At 53.3% G+C, this 12,727-nt stretch overlaps 4 protein-coding genes across 4 annotated transcripts; 3 read left to right on the top strand and 1 right to left on the bottom strand.

Annotated features, from left to right (window-relative positions):
* Window positions 1-266: 266 nt before the first annotated feature.
* C8Q71DRAFT_891468 (cytochrome P450) lies at window positions 267-2,611 on the bottom strand (the record flags this gene model as incomplete). The annotated part of the gene is made up of 9 exons (XM_047928668.1): window positions 2,263-2,611; window positions 2,004-2,213; window positions 1,748-1,942; window positions 1,625-1,692; window positions 1,511-1,570; window positions 1,376-1,456; window positions 877-1,319; window positions 616-817; window positions 267-561 (listed from the first exon to the last, which is right to left on the bottom strand). Exons 1-9 carry the CDS (start codon window positions 2,461-2,463, stop codon window positions 267-269), a joined length of 1,755 nt encoding a protein of 584 aa, XP_047772597.1. The 5' UTR covers window positions 2,464-2,611.
* A 997-nt stretch (window positions 2,612-3,608) lies between these two features.
* Window positions 3,609-5,067, top strand: C8Q71DRAFT_863523 (uncharacterized protein; the record flags this gene model as incomplete). Its single annotated transcript, XM_047928181.1, has 4 exons — window positions 3,609-3,704; window positions 3,803-4,363; window positions 4,416-4,467; window positions 4,520-5,067. 4 exons carry the CDS (start codon window positions 3,609-3,611, stop codon window positions 5,065-5,067), a joined length of 1,257 nt encoding a protein of 418 aa, XP_047772596.1.
* Window positions 5,068-7,355: 2,288 nt separating this feature from the next.
* Window positions 7,356-9,097, top strand: C8Q71DRAFT_863522 (uncharacterized protein; the record flags this gene model as incomplete). The annotated part of the gene is made up of 11 exons (XM_047928180.1): window positions 7,356-7,402; window positions 7,463-7,497; window positions 7,562-7,646; window positions 7,839-7,900; window positions 7,962-8,059; window positions 8,122-8,204; window positions 8,258-8,451; window positions 8,518-8,533; window positions 8,599-8,653; window positions 8,719-8,750; window positions 8,809-9,097. The coding sequence occupies 11 exons, from the start codon at window positions 7,356-7,358 to the stop codon at window positions 9,095-9,097; spliced, it is 996 nt and encodes a 331-aa protein (XP_047772595.1).
* A 1,815-nt stretch (window positions 9,098-10,912) lies between these two features.
* On the top strand, window positions 10,913-11,419 carry C8Q71DRAFT_791606 (uncharacterized protein). The gene has a single exon (XM_047925373.1). It carries the CDS (start codon window positions 10,988-10,990, stop codon window positions 11,306-11,308), a length of 321 nt encoding a protein of 106 aa, XP_047772594.1. The 5' UTR covers window positions 10,913-10,987; the 3' UTR covers window positions 11,309-11,419.
* The last annotated feature ends 1,308 nt before the right edge of the window (window positions 11,420-12,727 follow it).

Raw genomic sequence — 12,727 nt, 5'->3', positions numbered from 1 at the left:
GCACCAGCGCGCTCATGCACGATCTCCGACTGCCCACCCATCGGGCTGGGCCTCCGATACTCGTAGGGCGGGTACTTATACAACTCGCGCAAACCGTATGAAATACGAGGCCCGACACAATTGGAAAAGTCGTGTGACGGAACCCTAGCCCACTCGAGAGCACGGACTAAGAGTACCAATTGGCAATGTTAGTGAGGCATATCCACGCTTTGTTAGTGCACTTTCAACAGCAACATCAAGGCCAATCACACACGGGTGCTGGACCACTATCGCTCATCTACCGCGAGCCCCAACACCTGCCACTCCCTCTGCACGTCCGCATACACATTCCGTATGACCTCTGCGTGCGCCTCCGACCGCACGCGAAACGCAGCCGGGAATATCTTCGGCACGGGGATGAAGCCGTCCGTCCAGGTCGTCTCCTCGTCGTTCGGGTCCGGGAGGCGGGCGGGCGGGCAGGAGATGTCGAGGCCCCATAGCAGGCGCGTGAGGACGATGAAGAGCGAGGCCTCGGCCATGTAACTGCCCTGACAGAAGCGCCGGCCCCATCCGAAGGCGTACCTGAAGGTGGTATGAGTGAGTGACTAGCAGCCTCAGAGTTACAGAGACCCATACTGGTCGCGATCTTGCGAGGTCGGCCCGCTCGCCCAGCGGGTGGGCTTTCCGGGTGTGTACCACCGCTCGGGGCGGAAGGCGAGCGGGTCGGGGTACCGGGAGGCGTCCATGTGGATTGCCCAGATGTTGCCGATCACGGTTGTCCCTTTCGGTATGAAGTATCCCTCGTAGACGTCGTCTGCATCTGCGCGATGAGGTACACCTACTCCAAGGAACTGTAAGTACAGCAGGCGGAGAACGACAGCAAGACAAAGAACGCACCCATGATGGTCGGAGGACGACGCCGGAGTGTCTCCTTGATGCAAGCAATGACCCACGGCAACCTCTCTTCGTCTTCCCAACTAGGCAAGCGCCCCTGAGCCACCGGCACGACCTCGTCAACCTCTAGCTGTGCGCGCTTGAGTGCGTCGGGGTTGTGAAGCATGAACATGATGAACGTCTCGATCGTCGCCGCAGTTGTATCTGAGCCCGCCTCGAGCATCGACCCTGCAGTGTACGCCAGTAATTTGTCGCGCATCCATCCGGAGGCGCTGGTGTCCGAAGGACCTGCTGGGGCGGTGGAAGAGACCCCGCCGCCGGGGAGGTCTTCTAGCCCAGCGTCGGCTCGTGCCCGCAGGTAGGTCGGGACGAAGCCCGCGAGGGCGATCCCGGACTTAAAGGTTGCGCGGCACTCCTCAAGGAGTCGGCCCCAGAGGTCCATCTCCCTGTCGAGGTGCAGTGAGTGGGAAGCTGGGGGCTGCGTAGAGGATCGGAAGCTGACCAGACGTGCATCTTACGCGCTTCAATCCGCCAAGGTGCGAGGAAGTCGGGAAGCCATCGCAAAACTGAGAAGCCGTCCGCCCTAGGTTCAGAGGGTTAGCTGCGCGAGGCTTGTGCGGAGAAGTGCATATCGTACATGTAGTTGCCTGGTTGAGATACTTTAGTAAAGTTTCCCATCACATTGTAGATGCGGTGACTATTACACTGTATCAATGTCATGACCTCTACCCAACTCGGATGAAGGGCTCACAGGTAGGGATGACCGATCAATCTGTTGACGCGTTGACCATATGTCATGTTCAGAACTACTCCCGTTGTCTGAAGGAATGATCAGCATCGACCGCGGTCACGATAGTCGAGTATGTAAGCGCACGTATCGCCTGATTATTGCAAACCAGTGCCTCTCAGGAACCTCGCCACTAGGGCCCTGGATGTGTTCCTCAATGACACTCTGGTCACCGTGCAGAAGTAGATCATGCATCAGGACGCGCGACTCAAACTCTTGCATCCTGCGAAGCTGACGTGAAGGACCAGGGCCGATGACACCCTGCAGTGCTCGCCGTACGACCTAAGCAACCGAGTCGTCAATAAGCTAACACATTATTTGTTGAGCTCAAAATGCCACACACCCGCCAGGCATGCTCATAGCCCAGGAAAACCATGCGCTGCCCGTCACTGACAAGGTCCATTGCAACGTGTGGGCTAGCACGTCCGGAGTAGATCGTGCCACGGTTGACGAGGAGTTCATCAGCGGCCTCGGCTGTATTCAGGACGACCATTTGCGTGAAGCCCATGCGGACGCGGAAGATGGGGCCATACTCGCGTGCCCACGCGAGAAACTGTGAACAATATGAGTGACAGCAAATCTATGTAGTGACGCAAGCTCACTTGCGGGTAGGGTCGGAGAACATTGACTTGGAGGAGGTTGCCGAGGACAGGAATTCCCGTGGGTCCGGGTGGATGTGGAGTGCCACGATACTGAGAACTCCGTCTCTGAGCAAAGACGTAAAGCAGGATGCTCAGTAGCAGAGTACTCAAGACGACTGTATAGTCGAGGGTCGTGACGTCGCGCAGCTGGACGTCGCTCATGGTGAAGCTATCAGGAGTACCCACCTTGGGCAGGGGATATATAGTCAGAACTGACGGCGGTGCAGTACATAACCTGCCTCGTGAGTAACCTGCCTATACACGATAGGGTTCGAGAAGGCGGGGCAGGTCAGTTGACGAGGGCCAATTCCCACTCCCATCACATCAGGGGCATGACGATGCAGAGTCTCAGTATATGGTAGGCACCTTCCAGCCATGACTAAGTGCGCTCGAGTTGTCGCCAACTTGCGTACCACTGCACGTCGGTCCTAGTTTTCCGTGGAGAATGGCTGTAAGATGAGTAAATGCACTCAGGCCCACGTAGAACTGTTGTACGTACACAATCGAGGATATCTCCCTCGGTGAGATCCCGTCGAACAGCTTGCCTTACCTTGACCTTCCTCTTCATCCGCTGATCGCCACGCAGCACCCAGAGTCAGCACTCACATCCTGATCATGTCGAAGCTCCCCGAGAGCACCATGCCCGCTTCAATCTCTCATGGGCCTTGTGACCCATTTTGCAGAAGGTTCAGACGCGAACAACAACACGTGCTTCCCGCGCGAAGCACAACTCTTCTGTGAGTAGTAACAAGCGAGTGGGGATCGATGAAGGGAGGGCAATTGAAGGAAGTGCTGGATGCGGAGTCGTTCAAGAGGCTGAAGTGGGAGAACTTGTTCTCGGTGGGAGTTCTGCCGAGCATAGGCAATACACGCAGTAACGAATTGCGAAGAAATCACTAAACGAGTAGACGAGCGGGTCGATATAAAAGAATCGGGGTAGAACACGGAAGAACTCACTTGTGACAACTTCTGTGATAGTTCAAGAGATTGCGCTAGAGAGCTGGGTGAACGGGCTGGTTAAGCGAACTGGCTGGGCGATTTGGCTGAGTCGTTCGATGACGAGGGAGGGCGAAACAAACATTAGAACAATGTGTAAGTACATAAGTGGTTGTCCGTGAGCGTGGAACAGTACGCACGTTTGCACGCGTGGTGTTCAGATGGGCGTCTAGACGATGGCACGTGGTATGAACGTCGAAGATCTAGATCGACGCACGTACGCCCAAGCACTTGGCAGTCAGAGTGAGTCTACCTGAATCTACCCCATCTTGGACGACCATCGCTTAGTCCCAACTGCTGCAGCTTCAAGCATGGCCTTGAATCAGAACCAAAAACCTCCATCAGGGGCATACATTCATACAGTACGAGAGTCAGCCCGTAGTGCACGAGAACGGGCCAACATCACTGTGAGTGCTCGCGAACCTCGCGTTGGATGCGCTGGGTGGCTCGATGCAGCTATATCGACCCTCTTTAAATAACACTGACGCTCTACTCTACCCATCAGATCACAGACGAGGGGATACAGCGCCTCCTCCTCTCTCCCGCCTTTACGCTGACCTTTCCCCGCCTTCGCACCGCACACGGGTATGCCCTGCCGCTCGCCTTCCCCTCCCCCGCCGCGGAGCTCAACGTCCTCGCCATTCTCTCACTGCTCAACTTCGGCTCAGGCTACCGCGTCCCGCTTCATGCTGCGACGGGCCGCGGTGCATTTGACACGATACGTGCGTTCATCTTCGGGATGTACATCTCTTCCGACGCGGGGGAGAATTACTTGACGGCGAGAGGGATGAGCAATATCAGCACGCAGACGGTCGCGGAGCTACTTGGCGTGGCGGGCAAGATACACGTGGAGAAGGCGCACGAAAGCATCCCGGGCCTGATGGTAGGCGAGCTGGGCGGAGAGGTGTGGGAGCTTGTGAGACTAGTGACGCGGGTGATGAACGAGACGGGCGAAGTGCTCGTCGAGGGGGGATATCCTGACTTGGGAGCGTTCGTCCTTGAGGCGCTGAGAGAGGGAAAGAAGGCGAAGGATGAGGAGACATCTTGCGATGTTGTCCTCGAGCGGGTGAGTGCCCGCCCTATTGGAAGAAATGACATACAATTGAGGGGACATGTAGCTCGTGCGCGGCATCCCCGCTTTCCGGGACATAGCCATTGTAGAAGGAAATCGTACGTCTCTGATACCCTATCCCCTCGGATGGTAGACTGACCCAACGGCCAGCGATATACTGCTTCAAGAAGGCTCTCCTCACAATACACTCGATCGCGCGACGCTTCGGAATCTCAAACTCAGGATCCTCTATCCCCGTCCCACCGGGTACAGAGAGGCTCCCCATCTTCGTCGACAACGTCATTCCGTCGCTGCTCGTTCACCTCGGCGTCCTTGACTTGTCGACTTCCACGCCGTCATTAGGCCTCGCGAAAATCTTCCCTGACGCTGGAACCCCTGAGAAGCTCTCCTCGTTACTCGCAGAGGCGGCAAACACTAGTGATCCCAAGACTGCGCGCGACCGCACGAAGGAGCCCCCCGAGGAAGGGCCGGTGCTCACCGTAGAGCAGGCATACGTCCTTCGGGCGGCGGCAATCGACGCGTGCGAACGAATCGTGAAGGTTGCGAGGACGTTGGACACCAACGGGCGGGAGGACCTGGTATGGATGAAGGAGATCACACCTCCAGAGGTGGACGCGTGGTTGTGGGCGGTTGCGAAGGATCGGCCGGACTATAGGAAACTGACGCGGTTTGTACTGAGGGATACCCCGTTCTTCTGACAGTTGGTGCGCGCAGTGTTGAGCATGGCGCTTGTGATCACTGCCTTAAGTTCGGTGTGCGTAAACATGCTGTCTGGCAAAGTAGTTACAAGGTGCGTGCCCGGCCTCGCTGAGATGATGTGCAACTGCTCATTCGGACATTCATTCACCCTAAACAGGTGTTCATACGACAAACGTAGACACGTAAGGATCGCGGGACTCCGATCGTGCCGCGACTTCTGACTCCAGGATAAGGTCCGAAGAGCACCTCGCCTCGGGGAACAGTCATCGACTTCAAATGGATCGAGCCACGGATCCAGTCCAAGGCATTCCAAGTCGTCACGGAGATAGTGCCGGCGCCATCGTCGTGGACCGCTCGGTGCATATAAATGGATCATTGTGAGCGGCCTTCTGACAGATCACTGCGACTAGAATCCTCATCCAATTTCATACTCCAGTATCTAAGTTCGAATCCGTCAAAGTAGATTCCTGTCAGTGCGCGGGATCTCAACTTGAAGGACCCACCATCGGTGCGATTGCATAGGACGGCGTAAGCATGATTATACGCTGCAAGCTTCCGTTCTGCGCTAGAGCGTTGGTTACTGTTTTTTTTGCAGGGCGGACCCTTACAGCACTGTCAGGCTCACGAATTGACTGATATGGGCTTCCGTGCACGCTGATAGAGGGGGCGTACCAAATTCCACAACGTTTCCTCACGGACTGTAGTTTCCCAATCAAACCCCTCACGCTATCCCCGCAAGGTACGACTTGGATTCCACACGATTCATCCACAAGATGACACTGCCCACGCGCACGAACCTTCCAAGTTCCAACGCATTGCGCCCGATCCGACTGCATCGAGTGACCGTATCGAGCGCGCCGGACACTCGAACCTTCGTGGAGTACCTGAACTCTCGCGGAATGATTCCGACGACGCGGGAGTCTCTACGACAGCTCCGCTTCGCTGCCACTGCATACGACGTCCACCCCGCATGACAAATGACTCCGCCGTCCTGGACGGTGGACCTGCAAATGCAATGCCACGACACAGTTGGTTGTCGGCATTTGAATGGTCTTGTGCGTTAAGGAGTATCGGACTAACCTGCTCAGTACTCAGGCCTCAAAGCTTCAGCTTCAGGCCCGAGTCTGGTGCGCGCCCGGCGGTGACATGCTGCGCTGGATCCACCTGACGGCGCTACCTAAGCACAAGGCTAGAGTCGATGGCTCAGGCTGCGGCAGTCTCCCTCCTTCTTGCCCTCTCGGATGGCTTTGGATGATGTTTGTTCTCGAACGTGTCCTCTTCTCTGTTGCAGGCCACTCGGTTCCTTGTTGTATGGGGAAAACGTTCGTTGAATACTCGAAGACGGAGCATGCGCACAACGTCGAATCTCTACGCGTAGAGTATGCTACATTTCCGTCGGATGAAAACCCATATCGGTGCGCTCTGGACTTGCGATACGGGATCTCATAATTGGCGACACTGACAGGTACAACTGTACAAGAGAGCGCCATAGCAGTGAGGTTGTGCAACTCGTGGGCTAATGTGAGGTTTGGGAGCGCGGTATTCGTACATATTCCAGATCGCTGACGTTCTCGAGGAAAATGCACCTGCCAAAGGCGACTTCGCTGATGATTGTCATATTCAGTTTTCTATAATGATGAATCTTTCATATCTCCTACAACGATGCGTCAGTGAGTAAAGTCAACCATGTATGAGCTCTGCATTACTCACAGATGCCAAGTATAGCTATGTCTCGGAGCCCGGCTTGCTCTGATGCTGAGTACCCTCCTTCGCTGCGACAACGGTTTCCCATGAAGCGTGCGTATGATCGTGTTTCTCCTGTATTCATTATACAGTGTCTGCGCGACGATCGTGATCGGCCTTCGCGAGGGCGGAGGGGCCTGTGGGCTAAATGCACCTATCTTCGTAGCCTCATGAGAATCAGCGTATGCTTTTCGCTTCGATTGATGTCCAGGAACTGATATAACTCGTTTCCTGCGAACAGAGCCATCCATTAGTGGTCATACCCTCGCCGCTTCACGACAAGAGTGGTTAGTATATTAGGAACAAGATACCGTTCTTCATCGCGATGTTCTGATCAACTAGGCCCCTATAGTCCTCGCGACACTCCATACTTCTGCCATCCTGAGACTAGGGGATTCTGATTGATTGGTATGTCGGTGTTTCTACGTGCTCACCGTGTAGTGCACTGTCTGAGCGAATACGGCAGCAGCCACATTTTCCTTGTATACAGACTATATAATGGCCCCGCGGCGTATCTCTGTCCGCCCATGTTCAATGACCCACGATGAGCGACTCGGCTACACAAGAGATCACTGCGATTCTGCAACTGGCGTGAGCTATCATCTCCACTCTTGCTTCTCATCACTGACATACAACGTGGCCGACTTGCAGATCAGTTGAAAACAACTGTGTCCTTTCAGCATTTAGTACGTGTCGGTCCCGGAGAACGCTCGGAATGGCATATCGTGCTGATCGACATTGTGTCGCCAGCGATCTACTTGTTTGACCGCTGCCTCGCGTTCGGCCAAGAGGTCGAGCTCATATGGTGCCGTCCACGCTCTGTGGTCTCAGCGCTGTATGTAGCTCTTCAGGCGTTGACGATTCTCCAGTTCAGCCTATATATTTCCGGGGACTTCATTACCTTGGATTGCAGCGTACGTCACTGTTGAGATGTTCTTTGCATTAGTTTTGCAGCTCATTCCCTACTGCTGTAGAGGTGACGAGACTGACCAAATGTTTGTGCGATTAGAGCTCACACGTTAATCAGAGCATGGCAGACTTACATTGCTGCAACTGTCTTTGAAATTATGTACTTCGCCGTGCTTTCACGTGAGTGCGATCAGCGATGTCGTCTTGCAATGCATCATTGTTGACAAAACCTGTTTCCTAGTCATTTCTGCTCTGCGTGTCTACGCTATCAGCTCGCAAGATTGGCGAGTGCCCCTCATTGTCTTCATGTTGGCAATTATGCGCTCGGCGTTTCAGATAGTGAGCAGTAGTGTACATCTTACCAGCATGTCCGGGACTAACATTTATACATCATCTCATAGTTCAAGGTCGTCACTTCAAGCTGTACTGCTGTCCCCCCTCCCCTCGGCAGTGCCATTGGGAGCCTGGCACCCCAATACGAGACGTTCGTACCTCTTTAATAAGCAAAGTATGACACTGATTATCCGTAGGTGTCAGTATAATCTGCCTTGCTTATTTCAACGCAGATGTTGATACTAATGCGAACGCAGTGATAACTGTCGCGCTTGCCGCGTCCATCGCTGCAGATGCTATCGTGCTTATCGTCACCTGGTGTCGGACATACCGCATTCGTCGGCTTGCCCGTCAAGAAAACATTCATGCACCCTTAACTTCACTTCTTCTGCGGGATGGTCAGTTGGCTTCCCTTGATCAGCGTCGTATACCTGAGCTAACCTCGACGCGTCCACCATCAATAGGAACGATCTACTTCGGGTGAGCCAGGATGCATCCATCGCTGATTATCTGACTATGATATCATGATCTACCAACCGTGTCAGACTGCTCGTGGTCATCAACTGCCTCAACATCATCTTCGAAGGAAACACGAACCAGGTAGGCTTGCACGACTTATTTGCGATTCCAATATCTCGGGATTGCACTGACCTCGCTGTCGACAGGCCTTCGATGGCTTCGTCTTCTTTGGAACTGCGTCAGTCTCCATTCAGCAGGTACACTGACCTGGCATGCTCACCGTCTACTTGATACAGGTTCTCGAGTATCATCCTCTCGCGCTTCTGCCTCAACCTCAGGGAGGTAGGGCGCACCACAAATGACGTTCTTTCGAGCATACAGACCACACCACTCTCCGATCTGCATTTTTCTCGAGGAGTCGATGGCTTCGGAGCCTCCCTCTCGTTCAGGTGGGACGACTCGGCCGAGAACGTCGACGCAGACACAGGCGGAACTGATGAAGCAGACGTAATGGACGCAAGCCGGAGCCATGTCCATGATCTCGGCGAGGAGGCTGACGGTCTGCATACGCTGGAGGACGCCTAGTGACACCTGTTTGAGAGCATCAAAGTACCGAAGAGTTGTACTGCTGGACATGCGGCCGTATAGTCAGTGACGTTGATCGCGACTCTGTGATTTTATTGATTTGGTTGACTTGCAATATGCCATTTAGGACGGACACAGTGATAGCGCTACCAGAGTCAGTAACAGGAGACGATTGGCCGCCGTAGGCCTTCGCAATCAACGTGCCGTGGGTATGTCATTTGCTTTCCTTCGCCAGAGTTTGATGATTTGAGAACACGTCGTTTTGAGCGCATTTCCTTAACTTGGAAACACAGGTTTGAGCCAGAGTACTTGCTGACGTTCGTTGTTCGAGTGCTCAGTGGCAAGTGCTAGTGAGGGAGGGCGCCTTGACTGGAGACGGCTTACGTCAGCGCTGTTTCATCACGTCCGGACTCCGTAAGTAGTACCGGCTCCCTCCTACTTTCTTCTAGTTGAGTTCATCTCAGGTCTGCTCCAAGTCGTGCTCATTCGTTAAGGTTTGCCCGTGTTTACAAATCAGCTACTGAAGGTGACCCAGGTCTTTTAGCTGAGCGAAGGGACGCGTGAAGGTGTAAGACTACTCTCAGGATGGAGACGCGATGATGAGGCTCGCCCATCAAAGGGCCATGTGTAGATTGAAGGTGCGGCTGCGCTTCAGTACTTCGGTGTTACGCCTGACTAACTCACGACTATGTCTACACGGATGGCCCAGCTGATCGTCCATCATCGTCGGGAGAGTGCCAGTGAGTTCTTTCTCCCCGGAACTTGAGAATAGCTTGGTCTCACAGGGTTCATGGTCTCAGACTTGGCTCAAACTTCGCTATGATACTCAATCGTCGAAAAGCCAAACAACGGCGCGTGTAGTGCGATATTTCTTGCACGCATGCTCTCCAATAACGTGGTCCGTGGATCGCAGCTAGTAGTTGTTTGAACTCGATGCATCGTGATGCGTAGATTCGCTCTCTCGAACCTTGTGAGTGCAAGCCTCTGCAATCTTCTGGCCGGCTTGATCTCGGATTTTGGACCAGGGAGCGGCATGGTCATGGTCATGTTCGCATAATAATAAGTGGTCGATGCTTCTGATTTCTGAGTTTCTATTTGTCCTCGTCTAGGTGCTCATGTTCTCGATGTTCTCTCGCAGAATCAGTCAGTAAGTTTTTATGATCGGCAATCCCGCGATACGACATCATTTCTCGACGCGGTCCAACAATGTATTCGTGCGCTAGACGACTTCTGTGAGTGCTGCATGGCTCTCATTACCCCGTACCAGGCTCAGATTGTCAATTCGACGGCCATAGCCTTAGCCATAACCACGTAGAGTTACGGCATTGACTCTACTTTGGGTACGGTTTGTTGTCATGCATCGCCGTCCATGAGTCACTTGCAGTATGATAGGTCACTCGTCATCATCAACATCCTCAACGTCATTTTTACGTGACCCAAGTGAGTAGTTACTATGTGCGCTAGGAAAATTGTGATGGCCGACCAAACTCATTGTGACCAGGTCTTCAGTGGCTTCGGTTATTTTGGAGACGCGTTCGTCAACCCTTTACCCGTCGATACCATCTTTGTACTGATACTCGGCATTGTATAGATTCTTGACCATCATCCTGTCGCGCTTCTTCCTCAACTTGCGTGAAGCAGGCCTCACCGAAGCCGTTGTATCATCGAGCCCTATGAGTCAAGCTCACTCACGATCCGAAATGCAATTTTCGCCACGAGTGGACGCGCTCAGAGCGTCCTTGTCGTTCATGGACGATGTTGGCTTCGCAGACAATGACGTGGATCTTAATGAACATGAAGACCTGCTGGACGGTTCTGTTACCCACATAGCAGCAGGGAGCGCGGTATCGGCGAGGTCATGTGCATTCCGCGCAGTCTCGATGTTCTGCAATGCTGTGGCTTGTCATACGGCTAGTATCGGTCATCGTATGCGCTTTCCAGAGCTTGACTGACATACTCACCGAGACCTGCGGAATGCGTGTGACCGTAGATATGGCGCGACTCACGCTATTCGCAAGGCACTGTTTGGCGCGGAGCAAACTCTACACTGCTAAGACTTATACATTGCCTTGCATGATCTGGGGCGGAGAGTGGCCATTACTCAGGAACAACGGAAGGCGGTATGAATCAAAGACTCTGGCAATCTTGCATCAACGAGTGTCGACGACGGACAGCATTTGGAATTACATATATGCCATTAGTATGTCATAACAGGCAACGCTTATCGCAGCTGGAGCCTCTTGTTCAAACGTTCAACGTTCAACGTTCGACGCTCAAGCACTCACCCTGCTGCTTGGAACAAAGCAGACGTGCAGGTCTATTCCTCGTGCATTGAAGATCTCGTACTCCTATGCTTCGCCCGCCTCTACTGCTCATCAACGCCGCTGTTCGGCTTTGCGGAACGTCGTTGTACGTCTACTACATACATCAGATCTATGTGGGCGAACCTTAATTAAGTTTACAGCAAACTGGCTGGCGAAGATTTCAATGGAAGCCCTGATTACCTCCGCATCGTCTGATAGTAGTAGGTCAGCGACTGTTTCCATTACTGAAGGTATGCTTTCACCGCACAGCCGATCGGATTGAAGCTTACCTGCAAAGAAGGCGAGCCATTCCTTCGTGTTTGAACGATGAAACCATACTATTGCGCGTGGGGCTAGAAGAATTGTGAAGCCTCTCTGCTATACCCGGGTTTCAGCGTGAGTCAAAAGTATTGATACACGCAGGCCGTCATGATAATCGTTCATCGTCACAGCCATGAATTGGACATTATCATCTCAATGTGGCGCAGAGAACCCCTCATTCTCATCCAAGTCGGACGCCGTGCACGATCTGGGTACCAGGCAGTCCATCTGGCCGTACAAGCAGATTGAGCATGCATGAACTAATGTGAGTTTAATGTTTCAATGCTCTTCCGATCAGGCGCCAGGCTCGGAGGGGCAAAATATTTCATTGTCAAAGGGTGGTGCTCATTGGCGCCCATTCCATTTCATGTTGAAACGGTTGAACCTTCTTTCGCACAGCTATATACTCATCGTTCCTGTTGAACTGTCTAGATGTATATGTGTCTATCTCGTTGATGCATGCTAGCGCAACACTGGCAGATGCGTACCTGCAGGTGTGGTCCCGTGGGGGCCGGGAGGGCGCATTCAGTCAGTTCGGGGCCAAATTTCCGTAGCGGTGGGCGATGAAATGATTGGTAGCCACTGTCACCGACTCGGTGCCATGACTGCTCCTACAGTACTTATAGTGACCACAGCCTCAGTTCCACCTAATCACGTCCTCAAGCAGCACTATGTCCTCTTCTGTACTACAAGAACTGACAACAGTTCTACAATCGGTGTGAGTTTTGTATGGCTTGCGGTTCCTCGTGACTAGACACCGAACATGGTGGACCTCACTGACACACAGGATATATAACAACAATTGCCTTGTCGCCGCATTCGGTGAGTCGTAACTCTCGGGTATTCAGACATTTCAGGTCGTCTCATACATCTCTCCCTCCCAAGCTGTGTACTTGTTCGACCGATGTGTGGGAATTAGCCAGGAGGTTGACTATATATGGCTTCAACGCTACACCACTGTGTCCGCTCTCTACGTTCTCCTTCAAGCAGCCACTGTGGCCCAGTT

The sequence above is a fragment of the Rhodofomes roseus genome (assembly GCF_022264815.1).
Source record: "Rhodofomes roseus strain CIRM-BRFM 1785 chromosome Unknown C8Q71scaffold_43, whole genome shotgun sequence".
NCBI lineage: Eukaryota > Fungi > Basidiomycota > Agaricomycetes > Polyporales > Fomitopsidaceae > Rhodofomes > Rhodofomes roseus.
The sequence above is the reverse complement of the archived record's forward strand: the minus strand, read 5'-3'. Positions and strand labels throughout refer to the sequence as shown.